The 24,650-nt window shown below is 43.1% G+C and overlaps 1 protein-coding gene across 1 annotated transcript in view; it reads left to right on the top strand.

The window, feature by feature from the left end:
• LOC145340407 (nuclear receptor subfamily 2 group C member 2-like) overlaps positions 1 to 24,650 on the top strand; it is a 263,492-nt gene that overhangs the window by 120,149 nt on the left and 118,693 nt on the right. Inside the window, exons 5-6 of the mRNA XM_080184880.1 lie at positions 10,476 to 10,655; positions 17,987 to 18,134. Of these exons, the coding sequence (XP_080041006.1) occupies positions 10,476 to 10,655; positions 17,987 to 18,134 (328 nt within the window). The remainder of the gene's footprint in view (positions 1 to 10,475; positions 10,656 to 17,986; positions 18,135 to 24,650) is intronic.

Below are 24,650 nucleotides of genomic sequence, written 5' to 3' on the forward strand. Positions count from 1 at the left end.
TTAATTTTAATTTTTAACTGTGTCATAAATAAACTGTGTTTGATAAAAACTTCCTAGTGGGTCACTTGAATAGTACCTGGAGTGAAACAACTTATGCTCACCCATGCCAAATTCAAATGTAAAAACCTAGGATCTAGACTATCTTCATGAAACATCTTGGCATTTCTGGATTAGGTCTTAACAACATAATTACCCTCATCAAGCCTCTTTGTTGCCTCATGAAAATAAATTCAATCATATAGTTATAGTTCACCTTCAAACAAACCTGTAGTGTCTTTCATAATGAATGCGCATTTGTCCAAGTGACTTACCTTTTTCCCAGATTATCACTTTTAAGGCCATTACCAAGGTTAAATCAACTAGTTTGTGGTTGCTAGGTTTATCCTCACAGCCTTTTTTAATCATTATTTTGCCGTTCTCCAAAGCTTTGACACAACTATTTTATCCAAGGAGGATTGGAAGACTATGGCTAATGCCTCCACACTATTCTCCCTTACTTCCCTCAGACTCATATTCATCCAGTCTGGAGCCTTGTCAACTTTGAATATAGGCAACCTTTCAAATACCTCCTCTTTGCCAGTCTATGGCCCATCCACTGCCTCAACTGCTTCCCCTTCACAGGTCATAAGACTAGATTTTCAACTAGTCATGGAAGTTATATCCCCATTTGCGGAAGATTGAATTTGCACTGGTGGAATGGGGGCAAGTATGAAACCTGAATCCAGTGGGGCCAATTCAGACCTAATTTTCATTATCATTCAATGTTTGAGTTATGAATCTTTAGGGAGGACATAAATGCTTGAGGAGTGGATAAGTTCTTTAGAATTGTCAGTTAAGTTATTTAAATGGCCAGCCCTTTAAAATTGAAAGAAAAACCACCTGCCTGTGTCAAGACAGTTTCAATAGCTATTTGTTGACATAACTGCTATTATGAAAGCATGACTCATGCTTGACTGTTTCCTACAACCTGTGTTCACAGTGGAGGATGTAAGTTCACAGTTTGATTGGCAGCCCAAAGGTTATTAAAGAATTAACTGTCTTTGATGTGGAGCTTCGAAATCTATTTTATAAAGGATTAAATACTTGAGTGGATTTGAAATTTGTTAAATGGGCTTTCATCAATGGGACTTTTTTAAAATAGTGCACTTGGTAAAAAATATTTAAAACTTTATATCAATGCAACATGGCACCTGAAGTCTGCCTTCAGTGGATACTGGGTTGGTTGTTCATCCATCATCATCAATAAGGACCTCGACACCATTAGTCATTTTGAAGATGGATGCAGTGTGTCTGAAGATGACTGATCAGGCCAAATCGGGCACGGAATGTCCTGGCACATATTGGACAGACTTGTGTAGACACTGTAGTTGTTGCGCTGGTGGCTCTGGACTTGTGCAGCTCACGCTTAAGTTGTGCTTCAGCAGTATACCTTGCTTCGTAAGCTTGACAGCTTTTGTGGATGAGGTAGCGCCAGGTAGGGTGGTTTTGTGCCAGCATTTCCCAGATGGTCGTGTCTATGTCAAGCGACTTCAGGGAGGCCTTGAGTGTGTCTTTGAAACAGTTCTCCTGCCCTCCATGCAAGCGTTTTCCAGCAGGGAGTTCCCCACAAAGGAGCTGCTTGGGTATGTGCTCATCTGACATACAGATGACGTGACCTGCCCACCGGATCTGCATTCTCATCAGCAGTGTGTGGACTGATGGTAGACTTGCTCTAGAGAGAACTTCAGTGTCTGGTACTTTGTCTTGCCATCTGATGTGTAATATTCTGCGAAGACAAGTCATGTGGAAATGATTGAGTTGTCTTGCATGCCTTCGATACACAGTCCACGCTTTACAGGCATACAGGAGAGTAGTGAGTACCGTGGCGCTAGGCCTTCAGTTTTGTTGCTGGGCTGATTCCTCGATGTTCCCATACGGTGGAGCACAGTCTACCAAAAGCAGAACTTGCCTTTGCTATTCTGCAATTAACTTCTGTATCAATAGTCACTGCTTGGGAGAGGGTGCTGCCAAGATAAGTGAACTGGTCCACTGCCTGTAGTTTCTGCCCTTTGATTGTGATTATGGGTTCTGTGTACGGTGCATGAGGAGCAGGCTGATGCATGACTTCAGTCTTTTTAACGTTGGTGGTGAGTCCAAAGTTGTCACAAGCCGTGGAAAATTTGTCAATGCTGACTTGCGTCTCTGGCTCTAAGCCAGTATACAGGGAGCAGTCATTGGCAAAGATAGGCATGGAGTGTGTAAAGGGGTCAGTTTGAGTTGGCACAAAGTTGACAAGGGGCTAGAGGTGTCCACAGAGATGGGTGGGAATGCACAGGTTGTCACGGGCAGTATAAAGCAAAACAGGGGATTGTGGGGAGTATTGGTTGGCATGAATAGACTTGAGGTATTTGAGGAGTGACAGCTGGAGGGATGCAAATAAACAACTGGGATGAAATTGCAGAGAACCAAGGTGGATCTTTTAAACAGACTGCCTTGGCACTCGGCACCCCTTGTCGCTGCCTCCAATTTATGTCTGGCACCCCATACCCACCATCCTCCGGAACATGAATCATTTCATTTGAGGTTTTCTCCTCCCAAAGATGAGTGCGCTGGTCTTGGGAGAATTCCTGATTCATGCTACTAATCTTGGAAGTGAAAGTCTGGCAGATAGTGTTGTTGGACCAGATACTGGGCAAGACGGCAGCTCAGTGACTATCACTGATTGCTGTGCAGACACATGGATTTGGGCCGGTGTCTGTGGGAGTTTGCGCATTCTCCCTGTGCTTGCGTGGGTTTTCTCCGGGTGCTCCGGTTTCCTCCCACACCCTAAAGAAGTGCTGTTAGGCTGATTGGCAGGAATAAATTGTCCCTAAATCAGTTTCCCTCAATCTGGATGGCCATAAAACATTAGATAAGGGTCGTGGGTGGAGAGGGGGACTGGTGGTGTTGAGATGGTGGCGCGGGCTCATTGGGCCGAAGGGCCTGTTTCCCGGGCTGATTTTGTTCTTTGTTCTTTGTAAAGTCATTTATGGCACAGGAGGAGGCCATGTGGCCTTTCCAGTCCATAGCTGCTTCCCTCTTTACAGAATTCAGCTAACACCCACTACACTAGCTGTGGATGTGCATCCATTGACTGATACAGTCTAACCAGACTAAAGGTGATCAGTTCAATTCCTTTTGACTGAGCAGAAACATCATCTTGCGCTTCTGAACCTTCCATGTCATGTACCATGTCAAAAACCTGTTAATCCATTTCAGACAATTCATCACATTTTAAGTGACATCTGAAACACCTGTTGACCATTCCTCAGTTTTTCCTGTGGTTATTTCTCCTGGTGTGGAGATGCCGGCGTTGGACTGGGGTAAACACAGTAAGAAATCTCACAGCACCAGGTTAAAGTCCAACAAGTTTATTGGGTAGCAAAAGCCACTAGCTTCAGGGCTCTGCCCCTTCGTCAGGTGAGTGGGGAGTTCTGATCACAAACAGGATATAAAGGCACACCCACAGTTTACAGAATGCTGATTAGAATGCGAGTCTACAGCTAACCAAGTCTTAAAGGTGCAGACAATGTGAGTGGAGATAGCATTAAGCATAGGTTAAAGAGATGTGTATTGTCATATGACACTTACCTGATGAAGGGCAGAGCCCCAAAAGCTAGTGGCGTTTGCTACTAAATAAACCTGTTGGACTTGAACCTGGTGTTGTGAGACTTCTCACTGCGTTATTTCTCCTGCCAGTGTCACCTACTTCCTGTCATCTGTTAGAGTACAAAAAGAATTCTTTGTTTCATTTCTTTCGTTTGTGGGCCTTCTTTTGTATTGACACTTGTGCCTTGTATATGAAGCCTGGAAATGCTGCCAATGTCAAATCCTCCTCCTTTTTTGTTGCATCACCAAGGTCTCATTTGTGTCAAGGAAGAAGCTGGAAATGGATGTTTCCCTGGAAATATTTTAAAAGCTGCAGAAGTTCCAAAAGTCTATCTCTTCCTGAGGATCTAACTCCAGTTAAGACCAGGAGCTTATCCTTGTTGATATTCTAGATATTCTAGAACTAAGGGTCACTGTTTTAAAGTAAGGGGTTACTCATTTAAGGCAGAGATCAGAAGAAATGTTTTCTCTTGGAGCAGTGAGTTGCTGGTATTCTCTTCCTCAAAGGCAGCGGAAACAGAGTCTTTGAATATTTTTAAGGCAGATGTAGATAGAATCTTGATAAACAAAGGGGTGAAAGGTTATCAGGGGTAGACAAAACATTATAGTTGGATCAACCATGATCTTATTGAATGGTAGAGCTGGCTGAAAGGACCAGCTGATACTTTAACAATGTCCGACAATTAAAAAGCAAACGCTGAATCAGGGATGTCCAAATAAAATTTTTGCAATCTGGTATAGTTAAATGCTATGATGTATTCTTCTGTGAAATAACTGTTCCTACTCCTAACTTAATCAAAGTCTGACCAAGCTTCATATGCATTTAGCAGATCATCTTTCTTTTATCCATAGATTTTGAAATTATCCAAACCATTCTCAGTGTCCAAATGATGAATCCCAAGCTCTAAAATAAATACTTTGCACCTGATCCTGCTTGTGTTGGGAAGTGAAAGTGCAACCTTGCTTTTGAGTACGTATCTTACTTTTACTCTGGTCAGGATATAGCCTGTGACCATGCATCCACTTCATTTTCCCATTGGTCAAAAGTTTCAGCTTTGTAGAAAAGGGTGAAAAATCATACCCTGATATTTTACACTTGGTTTCAGACATTCTCTTCAACTTCTTGATTTAGCAATGAATTTGATGGGCCAGATGGCTTCTTACATGTTGTGCTGACACTATGACCCCAGACTCCCTTTAGCTGGAGGGTTTCCTTAGCCATCCTGTTGCCAGTAAATTTAAATTGTGCTGCAGCTGCACTCTGAGAACCAAAAGTAAATATTACAGATGTAAATATTACAGGAACTCGTTGCTGGGGGAGGTAGTGGAAGCGGATACAGTAGTGACTTTTAAGGAGTGCCTTGACAAGTATGTGAATAGGATGGGAATAAAGGGATATGGTGTCCGGAAGGGTAGGGGGTTTTAGTTAAGTCATAGAACATAGAACATTACAGCGCAGTACAGGCCCTTCGGCCCTCAATGTTGCGCCGACCAGTGGAACCAATCTAATGACTCTCTAACCTAAACTATTCCAATATTATCCATATGCCTATCCAATGACCATTTGAATGCCCTTAAAGTTGGCAAGTCCACTACTGCTGCAGACAGGGCATTCCACGCCCTTACTACCCTCTGACTAAAGAATCTACCTCTGACATCCATCCTATATTTATCGCCTCTCAATTTAAAGCTATGTCCCCTCGTGTTAGCCATCGCCATCCGAGGAAAAAGGCTCTCACTGTCCACCCTATAATCCTCTGATTATCTTGTATACCTCAATTAGGTCACCTCGTAACCTTCTTCTCTCTAACAAAAACAACCTCAAGTCCCTCAGCCTTCCCTCATAAGACCTTCCCACCACACCAGGCAACATCCTGGTAAATCTCCTCTGCACCTTTCTAATGCTTCCACATCTTTCTTATAATGTGGCGACCAGAACTGCACGCAATACTACAAGTGCAACCGCACCCGAGTTTTGTACAGCTGCAACATGATCTCGCAGCTCCGAAATTCAATCCCTCCACCAATAAAAGCTAACACACTGTATGCCTTCTTAACAACCCTATCAATCTGGATGCCAACTTTCAGGGAGCTATGCACATGTACACTGAGATCTCACTGCTCATCCACACTAAGAGTCTTTCCATTAGCCCTATACTCTGTAATCCTTTTACTTCTTCCAAAGTGAATCACCTCACACTTTTCCGCATTAAACTCCATTTGCCACCTCTCAGCCCAGCCTTGCAGCTTATCTATGTCCCTCTGCAAACTGTAACATCCATCGTCATTGTCTACAACTCCTCTGACTTTAGTGTCATCTGCAAATTTACTAACCCATCCTTCTACATCTTCATCTAGGTCATTTATAAAAATGACAAACGGCAGTGGCCCCAAAACAGATCCCTGCAGTACACCACTAGTAACTGAACTCCAGGTTGAATATTTCCCATCAACCACCACCCTCTGTCTTCTATCAGCTAGCCAATTCCTGATCCAAACTGCTAAATCACCCTCGATCCTATGCATCTGTATTTTCTGCAGTAGCTTACCATGGGGAACCTGATCAAACGCTTTGCTGAAATCCATATACACCACGTCAACTGCTTTGCCCTTATCCACCTCTTTGGTCACCTTCTCAAAGAACTCGATAAGGTTTGTGAGGCATAACCTACCCTTCACAAAACCGTGTTGACTATCCCTAATCAAATTATTTCTGTCTAGATGATTATAAATCCTATCTCTTATAATCCTTTCCAAAACTTTGCCAACAACAGAAGTAAGGCTCACTGGTCTATAATTTCCAGGATGGTCTCTTCTCCCCTTCTTGGACAAGGGGACAACATTTGCTATCCTCCAGTCTTCCAGCACTATACCTGTAGCCAACGATGAAATAAAGATCAAAGCCAAAGGCTCTTCAATCTCCTCCCTAGCCACCCAGAAAATCCCAGGATAAATCCCATCCAGCCCAGGGGACTTATCTATTTTCATACTTTCAAGAATTGCTTACACCTCCTCCTTATGTACCTCAATCCCGTCAAGTCTAAAAGTTTGTATCTCAGTATTCTCCTCGACTACATTGACTTTTTCCTGCATGAATACTGATTAAAAGTATTCATTTAGTGCCTCTCCTATCTCTTCAGGTTCCACGCACAACCTCCCACTACTGTCCCTGACTGGCCCTAATCTTGCCCTAATCATTCTTTTATTCCTGACATGCCTATAGAAAGCTTTAGGGTTCTCCTTGATCCTATGCGCCAAAGTCTTCTCATGTCCTCTTCAAGTTCTTCTTAACACTCTCTTTAGCTCCTTCCTGGCTAATTTGTAACTCTTCAGTGCCCTAACTGAGCCTTCATGTCTCATCTTTACATAAGCCTCCTTCTTCCTCTTCACCAGAGATTCAACTTCCTTAGTACACCACGGTTACCTCGCTCGACTGCTTCTTCCCTGCCTGACAGGTACATATTTATCAAGGACTCGCAGTAGCTGCTCCTTGTACAAGCTCCACATTTCAATTGTCCCCATCCCCTGCAGTTTCCTTCTCCAACCTATGTATCCTAAATGTCGCCTAATTGCCTCATAATTTCCTTTCCCCCAGCTATAACTCCTGCCCTTCGGTATATACCCTTTCCATCACTAAGGTAAACGTTACCGAATTGTGGTCACTATCACCAAAGTGCTCACCTACCTCCAAGTCTAACACCTGGTCTGGTTCATTACCCAGTACCAAATCCAATGTGGCCTCACCTTTTGTTGGCCTATCTACATACTGTGTCAGGAAACCCTCCTGCACACATTAGACAAAAACTGACCCCTCTAACAAACTCGAACTTTAGCTTTTCCAATCAATATTTGTAAAGTTAAAGTCCCCCATAACAACTACCCTGTTACTTTCACTCCTATCCAGGATCATCTTTGCAATCCTTTCCTCTAGATCTCTGGAACTTTTTGGAGGCCTATAAAAAACTCCCAACAGTGTGATCTCTCCTTTCCTGTTTCTAATCTCAGCCCATACTACCTCAGTAGACGAGTCCCCATCTAACATCCTTTCTGCCACCGTAATACCGTCCTTGACTAACAATGCCACGCCTCCCCCTCTTTTACCACCTTCTCTGCTCTGACTGAAACATCTAAATCCCGGAACCTGCAACAACCATTGCTGTCCCTGCTCTATCCATGTCTCCGAATGTTACAACATTGAAGTCCCAGGTACCAATCCAGGCTGCAAGCTTAACCACCTTATTGTGTATGCTCCTAGCATTTAAGTATACACACTTCAAACCACCCTTCCGCCTGCCAATACACTGCTGCGACCTTGAAACCTTATCCATGACCTCCCTATTCTCAACCTCATGTACGTAAGTCAAGCAACATGTTCGGTGCAGGCTTGGAGGGCTAAAGGTCCTGTTCCTGTGCTGTAATTTTCTTTGTTCTTTGTTCTGCATCCAACTCCACCGACATACTTCAAAATCCTTTGTACTTCACTCCTATCAAAACTGAAGGACATTGGATTAAAGTTACATCTCAGATTTGTATTTTTTAACCCATTGCAGGAGAATCTCATAAAGAAAGTCATGCAATGTTGGTCTGAGGAAACAGATGAATTCCTTCTGGACTGTGTTGAACACAGTGGATTTGTCAATATTCACGAACTCAGTGATCAACTTAAATGAGTATGCCACTACAGTAACAGAGTTCATTAGTAAGTGCGTAGAAGACTGTGTGCCAAAGAAACTGATCCTAGTGTTTCCCAACTGGAAATCACGGATCAACAGGGATATCCTTTACCTCCTGAAATCCAGGGCTAAGGTGTTCAAGTTGGGTGACTCTAACCTATGCAATAAATCCAATGTGACCTATGCAGAACTATCAAAGATGCCATGCTCCTATTTATTGATGACAGCTCAGCCTCCAAAACCATTATTTCGACAAAACTCCCCCCTCCACCCACCCAAACTCCATGGCTTAGACCTCAGCTCCTGTCTCTGCGACTGAATCTGAGATGGACCCTAGCCTTCCTAACTCACAGACCACAATCAGTAAGGATAGGTAATGACATTTGTTCCACAGTTGTCCTCAACACTGGTGCCCCACAAAACTGTGCCCTCAGCTCCTCACTATACTCCTGAGACACTTATGACTGCCAAGTTCTGCTCCAACTTAATTTTCAAGTTTGCTGATGATACCACTGCAGTGGGTCAGATCTCGAACAATGATGAGATGGAGTACAGGAAGGAAATAGAGAATCTGGTGAAATGGTATGATGTCAATAATCTCTCCCTCAATGTCAGTCAAACAAAGGAGATAGTCATCAGTTTCAGGAAATGTAGTGGAGGACATGCCTCAGTCTACAGTGAAGATCATCAAGAGCTCCAAGTTTCTAGGAGTTCAGATCACCAACAATCTGTTCTGGTCCCTCCATGCCAACACTAAGTTAAGAAAGCCCACCATGCCTCTATTTTCTCAGAAGGTTAAGGAAATTAGGCATGTTCAGTGCAAGTCTCTCCAATTTTTACAGATGCACCATTGAAAATATCCTTTCCAGATGCATCGGAGCATGATATGGCTCCTGCTCTGACCAAAACCACAAAAAACTACAAAAAGTTGTGAACACTGCCCAGTCAATCATGCAAATCAGTTTCCCATCCATTGACTTCAACTACACTTCCTGCTGCATAATCAAGGACGCCACACACTCCAGACATACTCTCTTCCACCTTCTTCCATCAGGGAAAGGATACAACAATCTGGAAACACGTACCAACCAACTCAAGAACAGCTTCTTCCCTGCTATGATCAGACTTCTGAATGGACCTGTCACATATTAATCTTTCTCCTTGCCCTATTGGTATCTTCAGCACTATATTCTGCATCCTATTCTTTCCTTCTCCCTTATGTACCTTATGTACTATATTAATGGTATGTTTTATCTGTTTTGTCCAGAAGAAACAATACTTTTCACTGTAACCCAATACATGTGACAATAATAAATCAGTTCAGATCAATTCATTGCAGGGAGTTTATGTTTCAGAGTACTTCACACTCAACACCATGGGGATGGGATCGAGGTAGGATTGTTATCAGTGCAAGCTTGATGGGCCAAATGGCCTCCTTCTGCACTGTAGATTCTATGAACAGGAAACAGAGAGCTGAATCGAAGCCTGTGCGTTGACTCACCATTTCACCAGCACAAAGTTTCCTCTTTCAAATTAAAATACATAATAATGCATACTATTACCATTTTAATTGCCAATGTAAAAACTGCCTCAGATATAACTGCCAGCCATGACTCAGTGGGAAGCCATGTCACCTGAATTATGAAGTTGTTGATTTAAGCTTCACTCCTGAATATTGAGCCCATAATCCAGGCTGTCATTTCAATGTGGTACCAAGGAAGTGCTGCATTGTTGGAGGTGCTGACTCTTTGGTGAGATGTTGAATCTGCCCTCTCAGGTGAATGCAAAAGATCCCATGACCGTATTTTAAGAAGACCCAGCAAAGTTATTCCGACTATACTGGCTAATAAAAACAAATGATCTATTTGTGGGATTTTCCTGCTCAGAAATAGTCTGATAAGTTTCTTTCATTATAACAGCAATCCATTTTAATAGTTACTTAGCTGTGGGATGCTTTGGGACCACCTAAGGTGAAAAGGGGTGTTATTAAAATGCAATTCTTTAACTCATGATGTTGGGTATACAGGCACAGGGACCAGCTAAACATTCTTGCAGTGACACTCCCAGATTTGTGAAAGCCAGAAAACTTGGCTTGAGGCTGATTCTGTTCAGCTTGTTTCCAGTTTCAGTCACCAGAATCTGACAATGTAATTTTATATACCTTTATTTTTAAAGGACGTCACTATGGAGCTGTCAGCTGTGAGGGTTGTAAAGGATTCTTCAAACGAAGTGTGAGGAAAAATCTGACATACAGCTGTCGGAGCAGTCAAGACTGTGTCATCAACAAGCATCATCGTAACCGTTGTCAGTTCTGCAGGCTTCAAAAATGTTTAGAGATGGGCATGAAAATAGAATGTAAGTATTACCCTGTAGCTGGAGTGTCAGAACAACATAAGGACTAGATGCAAAGCATTCATCCATTTGGCTCCATTGATAAATCTCTTTTTTGTTTCTAATCAACCTCAGTTCTCTGACCATTCTTCAATGATCTCCATGCTTTTGAATTCCCTTATATGTTAGCTGCTGGCCTCTTTTCATTCTCTCTTTTTGCTTCTTGTTTTCATTTTTTTCACTTTGCATCTGAAGCCTCTATATTCATAAGACCATAAAGAACATTTGAACTCGTGGCTAAAGGGATGGTGCAGGAGAGAGGGTTTCAGATACTTGGACAAATGGGGATCATTCTGGGGTAGGTGGGACCTCTACAAAAGGGATGGTCTGCAGCTGAACCAGAGGAGTACTTATATCTTGGGGGGAAAATTTGCCAATGCTATTCAGGGGGGTTTAAACAGATTCAGAGGGGGGGATGGGAACCTGAATTGTAGCTCCAATGTACAGGAGGATGAGAATAGGGAGGTCATGGATAATATTTCTAGGTCGCAGCAGAGTATTGCCAGGCGGGAGGGTGGGTTGAAGCATGTATACTTTAATGCAAGGAGCATACGCAATAAGGTGGATGAACTTGCAGCCTGGATTGGTGCCTGGGACTTCGATGTTGTGGCCATTTCAGAGACATGGATAGAGCAGGGACAGGAATGGTTGTTGCAGGTTCCGGGGTTCAGATGTTTCAGTCAGAGCAGAGAAGGTGGTAGAAGAGGGGGAGGTGTGGCATTGTCAGTCAAGGACTGTATTATGGTGGCAGAAAGGACATTTGATGTGGACCTGTCTATTGAGGTAGTATGGGCTGAGATTAGAAACAGGAAAACTCCCTGCTGGGAGTTTTTTATAGGCCTCCAAAACGTTCCAGAGATGTAGAGGAAAGGATTGCAAAGATGATCCTGGATAGGTGCGAAAGTAACAGGGTAGTTGTTATGGGGGACTTTAACTTTACAAATATCGATTGGAAAAGCTATAGTTCAAGCACGTTAGAGGGGTCAGTTTTTGTCCAATGTGTGCAGGAAGGTTTCCAGACACTGTATGTAGATAGGCCAACAAGAGGTGAAGCTACATTGGATTTGGTACTGGATAATGAACCAGACCAGGTGTTAGACTTGGAGGTAGGTGAGCACTTTGGTGATAGTGACCACAATTTGGTTACGTTTACCTTAATGATGGGAAGGGATAGGTATATACCAAAGGGCAGAAGTTATAGCTGGGGGAAAGGTAATTATGAGGCTATTAGGCAAGATTTAGGATACATAGGGTAGAGTAGGAAACTGCAGGGACTGGGAACAATTGAAATGTGGAGCTTATTCAAGGAGCAGCTACTGCGAATCCTTGATAAATATGTACCTGTCAGGCAGGGAGGAAGTGGTCGAGTGAGGGAACCGTGGTATACTAAGGAAGTTGAATCTCTGGTGAAGAGGAAGGAGGAGGCTTATGTAAAGATGAGACATGAAGGCTCAGTTAGGACATTGGAGAGTTACAAATTAGCCAGGAAGGAGCTAAAGAGAGAGTTAAGAGGACATGAGAAGACTTTGGCAGGTAGGATCAAGGAGGGCCCTAAAGCTTTCTATAGGTATGCCAAGAATAAAAGATTGATTAGAGCAAGATTAGGGCCAGGCAGGGACAGTAGTGGGAGGTTGTGCATGGAGCCTGAAGAGATAGGAGAGGCACTAAATGAATATTTTTCATCAGTATTCACGCAGGAAAAAGTCAATGTAGCCGAGGTGGCAAATGGAGTTTAATGCGGAAAAGTGTGAGGTGTGAGGTAAGAGTAACAGGAGTACAGAATATAGAGCTAATGGAAGGACTCTTGGTAGTGTCAACAACCAGAGAGATCTCGGTGTACACGTGCATAGATCCCTGAAAGTTGGCACCCAGGTTGATAAGGTTGTTAAGAAGGCGTACGGTGTGTTAGCTTTTATTGGTAGAGGGATTGAATTTCGGAGCCGTGAGATCATGTTGCAACTGTACAAAACTCTGGTGCGGCCGCACTTGGAATATTGCGTACAGTTCTGGTCGTTGCATTATAGGAAGGATGTGGAGGCATTGGAAAGGGTGCAGAGGTGGTTTACCAGGATGTTGCCTGGTATGGTGGGAAGGTCTTATGAGGAAAGGCTGAGGGACTTGAGGTTATTTTCGTTAGAAAGAAGAAGGTTAAGAGGTGACCTAATTGAGGCGTACAAGATGATCAGAGGGTTAGATAGGGTGGACAGTGAGAGCCTTTTTCCTCGGATGGTGATGGCTAACACGAGGAGACATAGCTTTAAATTAAGGGGTGGTAGTTATAGGACGGATGTCAGAGGTAGGTTTTTTACTCAGAGGTGGTAAGGGTGTGGAATGCTCTGCCTGCAGCAGTAGTGGACTCGCCGACTTTAAGGGCGTTCAAATGGTCAGTGGATAGGCATATGGATAACATTGGAATAGTTTAGGTTAGAGGGTCATTAGATTTGTTCCACTGGTCTGTGCGACATTGAGGGCCGAAGGGCCTGTACTGCGCTGTAATGTTCTATGTTCAATAATATTGGAGCAGAATTAGGCCATTCAGCCCATCAAATCTGCTCTGCCATTCGATCATGTCTGATATGTTTCTTAACCCCATTCTCCTGTCTTTTCCCTGTAATCTTTGATCCCCTTGCCAATCTGGAACCTCTCTATCTTGATCTTAAATACATTCAATGACCTGTCCTTCACAGCTTTCTGTGGCAATTAATTCCACAGATTCACCACGCACTGGCCGAAGCAATTCCTCCTCATCTTGGTTGTATCGTCCCTTTACTCTGAGGCTGTGTCATTTGATCTTAATCTCTCCTACCAATGAAAACATTTTCTCCACCTCCACTCTCTCTCAGGCTTTCAGTATTCTGTCAGTTTCACTGAGATTCCCGCCATATCCTTCTAAACTTCATTGAGTACAGATCCAGAGTCCTCAAACACTTCTCACAAGTCAAGCATTGTATGCTGGGATCATTCTCATGAACCTCTTCTGAACCCTCTCCGAGGCCAGCACATCCTTCCTTTGATATGGAGCCCAAAATTGCTCACAATATTCCGAATGTGGTGGTCTGACCAGAGCCTTATAAAGCATTACATCCCTGCTTTTGGATTCGAGTCTTTTTGAAATGAATGCTAACATTGCATTTGCCTTCCTAACTACAAACTCAATTTGCAAGTTAACCTTAAGAGAGTCCTGAACAAGGACTCCCAAGTCCCTTTGCACTTCCAATTTCTGAATTTTCTTCCCATTTAGAAAATGGTTTATGCCTCTTCTTCCGACCAAATTGAATAACCTCACACTTTCCCACGTTGTATTCCATCTGCCACTTCTTTGTCCACTTTCCTAATCTGTCCAAGTCCTTCTGCAGCCTCTCTGCTTCCTTACTTCCAGTGGCCCAATGTCCATTCATACCTCTCTCTTACCTTTTATATATCTAAAAAACTGTTGCAGTCTTGTTTTATAAAACTGGCAAGCTTACCCTCATACTTCAACTTCTCCCACCATATTGCTTTTTTAGTTGTCCTCTGTTGGTTTTTAAAGCCTTCCTTTGCCACATTATATGCTTTTCCTTTTGCTTTTATGCTGTCCCGGACTTCATCAGTACAACCTGGCCCTCCATTTATTTTTGTACCTTCTGCAAACTTGGTCACAATGCCCTCAGTTCCTTCACGTAGATCATTGATGTATAAAGTGAAAAATTGTGGTCCCAATACTGAACCTTGCGGAATTCCGCTAGTCACTGGCTGCCATCCTGAAAAGGACCCTTGTATCCCTGCTCTCTGCCTTCTGCTGGTCAACCAATTTTCTATCCATGCTAGTGCCTTGCTTCTAACATGGCTCTTACCTTATTCAGCAGCACCTTGTCAAAGACCTTCTGGAAATCCAAGTAGATAATGTCCACTGACTTTCCTTTGTCTAACGTGCTTGTTATCTCCTCAAAAAAATTCTAACAGATTTGACCTCCCCTTGATGAAAACATGCTGACTTTATCCAATTTTACCATGCACTTTCAAGTACTCCAAAATCTCATTCTTAATAATGGACTTTCAAATCTTACCAATGGTTGAATTCATGCTAACTGGCCTATAATTTCCCTTCTTAAACAGGAATGTTAGATTAGCAATTTTACAGTCCTCTGGGATCCTCCCTGACTTCAGTTGTTCCTAAAAGATCACCGCTAATGCCTCCACAATCTCTTCAGCTATCCCATTCAGATCTCTGGGATGTAGTCCATCTGTTGCAGATGATTTATCCACCTTCAAACCTTTCAGCTTCCCTCATACCTTAATCTTAGTAATGGCCACCACACTTATCTTTTTTGCCCCCGACTCTCTTGAATGTTTGGTGTCTTCCACTGTCAAGACTGATACAAAATACCTATTCAGTTTCTCTATCATTTCTTTGTTCCCCATTACTACTTCTCCAACATCATTTTCCAGTGGCCCAATGTCCATTCGTGCCTCTCTCTTATCTTTACATATCTAAAAAACTGTTGCAATCTTGTTTTATAAAACTGGCAAGCTTACCCTCATACTTCATCTTCTCCCACCATATTGCTTTTTTAGTTGTCCTCTGTTGGCTTTTAAAGCCTTCCCATTAATCTTTGCCACATTGTATACTTTTCTTTGTGCTTTTATGCAGTCCCTGACTTAATCTGTCAGCCATGGTTGCCTTGTATCCCCCCACTTATGCTGTTTCTTCTTTGGGATGAAATTCTGCTGTCTCCTCCAAATTACTCCCAGAAACTCCTGCCATTGATGTTCCACTGTCTTTCCTGCTAGGTTCCTCTCCCAATCAGCTCTGGTCAACTCCTCCCTCATGCTTTTGTAGTTACCTTTACTCAAGTGTAGTAGCATTACATCTGATTTCAGCTTCTCCTTCTCAAACTGCAGGGTGAATTCTATCATGGCCACTGCCTCCTAGTCTGCCTCATCACCATATCCAGTGTTGCCTGTTCCCTATTGGGCTCTACCACAAGCTGCTCCAAAACGCCATCTCATAGACATTCTATAAATTCCTTTCCTTGGGATCCACTACCAGATTTTCCCAGTTCATCTGCATATTGAAGTCTCCCACAATCACTATATTACTTTGCATAAATGCCATTTCTATCTACTGACTACTGCCCAGAGACCCATACATAACTCCCTATCGTGTTTTATTATCTTCGCGGTTCCTCAACTCTACCCACACAGATTCTGTACCTTCTGACGCTATATCACTTCCTTCCAATTTAATTTCATTTCCTACTAACCAAGGTAATCTTATCCCCTCTGCCCACCTGCCTGTCTTTTTGATAGGATGTGTATCCTTGGATATTTAGCTCCCAGCCTTGTTTCCCTTGCGGCCACGTCTCTGTGATGCCCACATCACACCTGCTAATTTCAATCTGCGCTACAAGATCATTTATCTTATTTCAAATGCTACGCGCATTCAAATACAACACCCTCAGTTCTGCATTGACTGCCCCCTTCTCGTCGTCCCTATTGCTGTGCCTGAAGTTAGATTCCTAACCCTTTCCAAACACTCTGTCCTATTATTTGTTCTGGAGTCTTTAATAACCTCTCCTGAGCACTTCTTCCCTTTAACTTTATTTATAATTTTCCATGCAGTTGAAACCACCCCCCACCCCATTATTTAAAGCCCTATGTATAGCCTGTTCTCAGTTGTATTCTCCACTTGACATCTATCATAAGTACCTCTTTTCTACTTCATCTCATTTTGTCATCCAGGGAGCTCTAGAGTCACTTACCCTTACTTTCCCCTTCATGGGGATATACCTTGACAGCTCTTGAACTATCTCTTCTTTGAAGATTGTTTCTATTTCCTATAATAGAGACACGTAGGACAAGGGGCCGTGGACTTAAGGTGAGGGGGGAGAGGTATAACACAGATATTAGAGGGAGGTTTTTCACACAGAGGGTAGTGGGGGTATGGAATGCTCTGCCAAGTAAGGTGGTGGAGGCAAACACGCTAGAGTCATTTTAGAGTAACTTAGACAGGCACATGAGTGGGTTGGAGATGGGTGGATATAGAAGATTGTTTTAAATAAGGGTCATTAGCATTGGGGCGTCCCTGGTAAGATAAATGGATATGGTACAATAATAATTTTTTTTTCCTTTCCATTCACAGGTTTTAAGTCGGTCCGCCTTGTGTCCAACGAGGGGCATACACGCGATGGGTCGTACTTGGGTTGCTCTTGGTTGTTCGAGATTGGCCTAGTGCTTCATGTCGTTAGTGTGTGCCTAAACTGGACCAGATACTGGGCAAGACGACAGCTCAGTGACTATCGCTGATTGCTGTGCAGACACATGGATTTGGGCCAGTGTCTGTGGGAGTTTGCGCATTCTCCCCGTGCTTGCGTGGGTTTTCTCCGGGTGCTCCAGTTTCCTCCCACACCTCAAAGATGTGCTGTTAGGCTGATTGGCAGGAATAAATTGTCCCTAAATCAGTTTCCCTCAATCTGGATGGCCATAAAACATTAGACAAGGGTCGTGGGTGGAGAGGGGGACTGGTGGTGTTGAGATGGCGGCGCAGGCTTGTTGGGCCGGAGGGCCTGTTTCCCGGGCTGTTTTTGTTCTTTGTTCTTCTTTAGTTCAGTTATTGTATTTCCCTTCAACCTTTGGTTCTGATTTATTTGGACCAGATCTATTCTTGCTTCACTAAAGTTGACTTCCCCTCAGTTAATTATTCTTCCTCTGGATTGTTCCTTGTTCTTTTCTATAGCCAACCTTATGAAAAACTGAACATTGTCCTCTCAATCATCCCCTATTGATACTTAATCCTCTTGGCACCTCATTACCTGGAACCAGGTCTGACAGTGCCTCCTTTCTCCATTGGACACAACTGGGTAAAGCTTTGAATCCGTGTCTCTGTCTGCTGAGCATCCAGGATAAAGCTCCTTGTCCATTTCAGTAGGGTGTCTGAGGCAGAGAACAGGGAAGGTATCCCGAGTGTCAGGATTGCTGCATGTCTTTCACAAAGAAGCACAGAATGCTGCTTAGGGCTGCCTTTTATTGCCAAGAAGTCCAAAAATATGTGGGTTAGGTTGGTTAACCAGGCTAAGTTGACCTTAGTGTCAGGAGGATTAGCAGGGTAAATGTGTGGGGTTATGGGAATAAGGCCTGGATGGGATTGTGTTTGGTACAGACTTGATGGACTGAATGACCTCCTTTTGTATTCTATGATTCTGTGAACCACAAGCAGCTTTGCATGCCATGTCGAGCTAGGAGAGGCTGCGGATGTACTCAGAAGACACAAACCTCACTGTGTTGGTAACGTGTTGTAATTTCTCTTCTAATGTTAGCTGTTCAGTGTGAGAGAAAACCAATCGAAGCACAACGGGAAAAGCCAGCAAACTGCGCAGCTTCTACAGAGAAAATCTACATCAGGAAAGACCTGAGGAGCCCACTTACAGCCATGCCAACATTCATCGCAGGCAAAGAGAGTGTAAGGTATAATTCACAGCAGGTCTCTGCCTCAAGATTCCTTCCAGGATCTTTTATTAGATTTGTTGTGCACAGTAAGGGGTAGTCAGACTTGCTGGATTGCTGTAACATTTGGCTCACAGCAGTGTTAGATGGTTCTTCTTTGACTCTGTTTGATAAATGCAGTATCAGCTGTGCCTTATTGACTGACATGTCTCACCTTCCATTCCTTTTGAATTCAGAGCTCCTGTCCCTGATTGTTATGGTCACTTGTATTATGTAGACATGGGGGTTGAACATGGTCAGTTTTGAGAATAATGCAGGTCATTGGTAAAATACCCTGCAACAAATCTGGGAAAATAAGTGAGGAAAAAAACTACTCTGATAATAGTCAACAGTGTTTAGAAAAATATGTGTAGCAGATTCAATCTCATAATTTATCAAGTGTTTAAAGGCTGATATATGTTAATGGCTGGACTTTGCGGATGGTGTCAACAGCTGTTCCCCATTGTGTGAATCCAATTAGCTGCAGCTAACCACAATTACCCTCATTTACCTGCAGATAGTTGCAATTGCCTGCAATTAAACACGTTTAGCCACACAGTTCTAGTTACTCATAGTAACTAGCGGTGATGTGTACCAACTTCTCGTTGACCTGACTTTGTGCTGATAGAGTGCATTAGGAAATAGACCTGCTAGTGTTGATTATAATACCTGCTTCACACAAATAACAATATTTTATCAATGTGGTGTTCCTAGGGATTTTCTAAACTACTCCTGAAACTCACACCCAAGGAAGTCTGCAAGAATCAGAGTGAGAGAGAAAGCAGCAGAGAGGGGCAGCTACTCATACACCTGAAGTAGAGAAAATGCTGGCTCTGTAGTTCATCACACATAATGCAGGTGGGATCTTGTGGTCAGATTGGAAAGATCAAGTTCATGAGGCTTTAAATGAGGATGGAAGATTTTCTTAACTTTGCCTAAAGAGTGTTCCAGAGTATCATAGAATCATAGAACCCTACAGTGCAGAAAGAGGCCCTTCGGCCCATCGAGTCTGCACCGAACACAATCCCACCCAGGCCTTACCCCCATATCCCTACATATTATACCCACTAATCCCTCTAACCTATACATCCCTGGATACTAAGGGGCAATTTCTTAGCATGGCCAATCAACCTAACCCTCACATCTTTGGACCGTGGGAGGAAACAGGAGTACCTGGAGGAAACTCACGCAGACACGAGGAGAATGTGCAAACTCCACACAGACAGTGACCCAAGCCGGGAATCGAACCCAGGACCCTGGAGCTGTGAAGCAGCAGTGCTAACCACTGTGCTACCGTGCTGCCCAAACCGTACTGTATTGCTTGTCGTGAAAGTCAGTTTAAAATTAGAACTGGAGTGGGAAAGGGAAAAGGAAGTGGCCACCACAAGTGGAATAACTTTGGACTGATTCCAGGAGACTAATGTATCCCATTAAGGGTCAGTGTGAAATATAACCTTAGCATGAGAGAGGGGAATAGAGAGGAAGAGGGCGAGGGAGGGAAGAGAGTGTGAATGGAAGAGTGAGTGACAGCAAGAGGAAAAGAAAGTGGGAGTGAGTGATGGGAAGAATGGCTGAGGGTGAGAATGGTGTAAATAGGGAAGAGAGAGTGAGAGGTGTGAGAGAATGCGAGGTACAAGCGAGAGATTGCGAGGGAGCAAGGAAGGGCTATCGAGGTGCAATAGGGTGGTGTATGAGTTGTGAGCACGTGTGAGCAAGTGCAAGGTATGAGTGTGCAAGTTGCATGTGGGTGTGAGTGTGCGAGGTGTGAGCAATTGAGCAAAAGTGGGTTGCGAGGTGTAACAAGATGAGGAGTGAGGTGCAAGTGGGACCAAGGTGCAATAGGGCAAGGTGTGATGTCATGAGCTGCAAGTGGGGGCAGGGGCTCGAGCAGGGATCAGCCGTGAGTGGGGGCGGGACCGAGGTGCACACAGTGTGGGAGCGAGAAGGCAGGAGCAACCAGGGGTGAGGTACAAGCGAGAGCGAGGTGTGACAGGGCGAGATGCGAGTGGAGCAAGATATGAAGCTGAGGTGTGAGCAGGAGTGACATGCAAAGGGTGAGGTGCAAGAAATAGAATGGGGAAGACTAATGCATAGTACATTTGGCAGAGCTCTTTGAAAGACTATGGAAGGCAAAGCCGATCATAAACTTGGCAAAAACAAAATTTGCTAAGGCGGAAATGACATTATTAGAGCATAACACTGGATATGGACTAATGACACTGAGAAACATGAAGTTGAAGGCCACCAAGGAATTTCAAAGACCATCCTCGAAGAAGGAAGTGCTACAATTTTTAGGATTGAGCGGATTCTGTAGGAAATTTGTACCAAACATTAGTAGCATAGTGGCACTGTTGACAAATCTGATAAAAACTTTTGATGACGGAACAATACAGGAGGCATTTGAGAATTTAAAAGCACCGTACCCATTTTTAAACACTTCAAAGTTGCCATTGACACCTGCAATGCAGGTGTTGGAGCTTTACTGTTACAAGAAGATGATTGTGGAATTGAAAGGCCAATGAGTTATTTTTCAAAAAAACTCAATATCCATCAGACAAAATATTCAACCATTGAAAAAGAGATATTGAATTTGGTAACGGCCTTATAACATTTCAAAGTTTACATTGCAAACAATGTATCAGAGACGATTATGTACACTGATCATAATCCTTTGACATTTCTGGAAAGATTTAAGGACAAGAACACCAGATTATTTTATTGGAGTCTCATTTTACAAGAGTTTAATTTACAGATTGTACATGTGCGGCTCATAAAAATGTTATTGCAGATGCTTTATTGTGAGTTTAAAAGAGAAAAAAAAATGAAGCCATCTTTTCATGATGATGGTTCATTTTTTTCTTAAGGGGAAAATGAAGTTAAGTAGAATAATTGTAGTTTGGCATTTGTAAAATTGTAAAATGCTGGGGAAAAAGCATTGCATGCTCCTTATAAAAGGTGGTGCTTTTTCTATGCTTAGAAAGTTAAAAAATGCAAATACATATTGAGTGCTCTAAATGAAACATTTATATCAAAAGGCAAAGCATGTTACCAAAGCAACATGCTTTCAGGCTTTTCACTTTTTTTGAATTCAGCCAATCAATTTGAATTAGGCAGTTCGATACCAAGAACTTATTAAATTTAAATCTGAAGATTTTGGCAACCTAAGACCAATCCTATTGTGGGGGATATTAATATGTCATCACAGATCTAAAAGGAAGGGAGAACAACTGCCACCTGCCATAGCTCACTGCTCTTAGTTCAAAGTCTCACCTAAATAGCAAAAGTTCCAAAGAAGAATCAACAGAGAAGGTGCAGAGTATTCCGGGAGACACAAAACCTGGTTGTAATTTAGAGAGTGACTAAAAGAATTTTTTTTAATGAGTGGGAACTTTCTTTTTTGACAGCATTCCATTAGAATCATGTTTTATTCAGTTTGTAAATTGTTTAGTTAACTTGCCGCTGTTAGTTAGATAAATCAATTGTTACTTGTTGATTTTAGAGAGTCAGGGAGTTATTTTGATTTAACCACTAAACGTTGCTGAAGAGCAGATCAAAGAACAAACAAAGAGCAAAGAAAATTACAGCACAGGAACAGGGCCTTTGGCTCTCCAAGTCTGCACCGACCATGCAGGTCGTACCACTTTACAATCACGTTTTACAGATTATAGGGCAAGGTACTCCTGTTTGAGTGGTTAGGCGTTAGTTCTCAGAGGGGGATCCACCGCCGCTTTATAACAATATCTAACACTAAGGAAGATAGTTGTGTTTGCTATCATCTGTGTCCCAGGACATTGCTGCAGGAGTTCCTCAGAGCAGTGTCCTTGGTGCAAATATTTTCAACTGCTTTATCAATGACCAATATGAGCTTAGAGATGGGGATGTTTGCTGCTGATTGTGCAGTATTCAGTATAATTCACATCTGTTCAGACAGTGAAGCAGTCTGTGTTCACATGATCTAGACCTGCTCAACTTATAGGCGTGGGCTGATAGGTAGCAGGTAACAGTCATGCTACATAAGTGCCAGGCAATGATTGTATCCGATAAGAGAGAATCTAAGCTTCTACCCAATGGCATTACCATTGCTGTCCCCCACTATTAGCATCCTGGGGGATATCATTGACCAGAAACTGAACCAGCTATATAAATACAAATACGTCAAAGGCTGGGAATCATGTAGTTAGTAACCCACCTCCTGACTCCCATCTACAGGCACAAGTCAGGGATATAATTCCACTTGCCTGGAGGAGTGCAAATCCAACAGCACTCTAGAAGTTCAACATATTCATCAACCTTTAGCGTTGCCCAAGACTCATTGGACTTCCACCTTAAACCGATGAAATGGTTCAACTCTACGGCAAAGTCTCCTACGGATGCCATGGGTTGTACAGCCGGCTCGTAGGGAGGCAAGGATCCCAGCCGGGGTCCTCTAAAATTTGGTTTCTAGTTCTCTATTGCGTGCTTCCAACATTTTGATTTTTGCTTTGTCGTCACCCAATTTCATACCCGATACTGAGACCTGTTCAGTTAATCCAGCCAATTGGTGAAGTAAGAGAACTCCAATTTTCTTAGTTTTGTCCTTTTTTCCCTTTTCCAACTGTTTCTGTTATTATGGTCTAGTGGATGGAATGGATCCCACCTCCCCTCTTCTGTTTAGTAAATTTGTCCCTCTCAGTCATATATTCATTTATCAGGGGTCCCGGGATCCCCACTGTCTTTGTGATCACACCATAATACAGATAAGTTTATACTCACCACCTGTCTTCTATTCTCCCTTCTCACTCTCCCCTTCCTAAGTCGCTCTTATCAGAGCCAGGTGATACCTGTCAGGGGCGATCAGACCCCTCTGTACAACCACTTATACTATTTAAGCTGGCTTTTCCTTTTACTCCGGCGATCACTCAGTCTCTTTCTCACTCACATCTGAACATCACACCCCAGGCACCTCTTTCTCCAGTCTCTACACCCACTTCAAAATCCTGATCTTTGGATGGGTGGGGGCTACCCCTCTCAATAACCGGTTTAAGGCTGGGTGTTAGAGACGGATGCCTCCTTGTCCACATATGCTCAGTTTGGACGTCTTTCACTCACACATTCTCTCATCACAGATGATCACCTATTGTAATTTGACCTACACTTTTAAGTTCGGTGATCTATTCCAGAGCTCCAGTCATGGCCATTGAACTGGACCTGTAAACAGATCCCGGGTTTCGGCACCAATTTATTGTCAGTAAATAATACCTCTGAGACTAGTCATGAATCAAAGTACAGCAGGTTTATTACAAAAGCTTTTGGGAGAAGCCCGCTTCCTAAAGCGGTTCACCAGACTGCTCCCCAAACACAAGTAAGAGTACATCTTTTATACATCCCAGTTCCCACCCCTAGTCATGTCAGCTGTTCTCCAGGATGTCTGTCATGGTTCGTCATCCATCATGTGATTATTGCTACCTCAGCGGTTTCGTCCTTTGCATAGTCCATTGTAAACCCAAGGCTGTGACTGTCTCCGTTCTGTTCCTCTAGTGTGATTAGCCGTCATCGAATTTCAACACCTGCAATTTGTTTAGCCAGCATACAAGGTTACAGGCTTGTACAAACAAGTTAACTGGCATACAAGGTTACAGGGGTGCAGAAACGAGTCTTGCAATGCTTTGCACAAATCTTTAAGTATTACAAAGTTTACCTGTTCCCTTCTTCATTTTTAAGATACCTTCCAAGTCACACACCATCCTGACTCGGAAATATGTCACTGTTGCTAGATCGAGGTTCTGAAGTCCCTTCCAAACAGCACTGTGTACCTCTACCACCTGGATTGCAATGGTTCAATGAGGCAACTCAATACCACCTTCTCAAGGCCATTTAGGGAAGGATGATAAATGCTGGCCTATCCAGCAATGTTCATATCCCATGAACAGATAAAAAAAATGTAAAAAAGGACACAAATTTTATTGGCAAAATTTCCAGGGGAAAGAATCAAGGAGAATAGTTGTTAAGCAGTGGATTGTTACGATCTGGAATGCATTGCCTGAAAAAGTGTCAGTTTCAAATTTGGTGATTACTTTAGAAATGAATTGATTTAGAAATGAATAAACTGGACCAGATGCTGGCCAACACGACAGCTCAGTGACTATCACTCTTTGCTGTGCAGATACATGGATTTGGGCCAGTGTCTGTGGGAGTTTGCACATTCTCCCCGTGCTTGCGTGGGTTTTCTCTGAGTGCTCCGGTTTCCTCCCACACCCCAAAGATGTGCTATTAGGCTGATTGGTGTAATAAATTGTCCTTAAATTAGTCTTCCCTCAATGTGGAATGCCATAACCATAGACAAGGGTCATGGGTGGAGGGGGTCTCATAATGTTAAAATGGCGGCGCGGGCTCATTGGCCCCAAGGGCCTGTTTCCTGGGCTGTTTTGTTCTTTGTTCTTTGAATTGGATAAGTATTTGAAAAGGAGAAATTTGTAAGGCTATGGGAAAATTTCAGGGAGCTAGCATGGCATGGGCCAA

This window comes from Carcharhinus amblyrhynchos, chromosome 3 (assembly GCF_965287045.1).
Source record: "Carcharhinus amblyrhynchos chromosome 3, sCarAmb.v2.hapA, whole genome shotgun sequence".
Classification (NCBI taxonomy): Eukaryota; Metazoa; Chordata; class Chondrichthyes; order Carcharhiniformes; family Carcharhinidae; genus Carcharhinus; species Carcharhinus amblyrhynchos.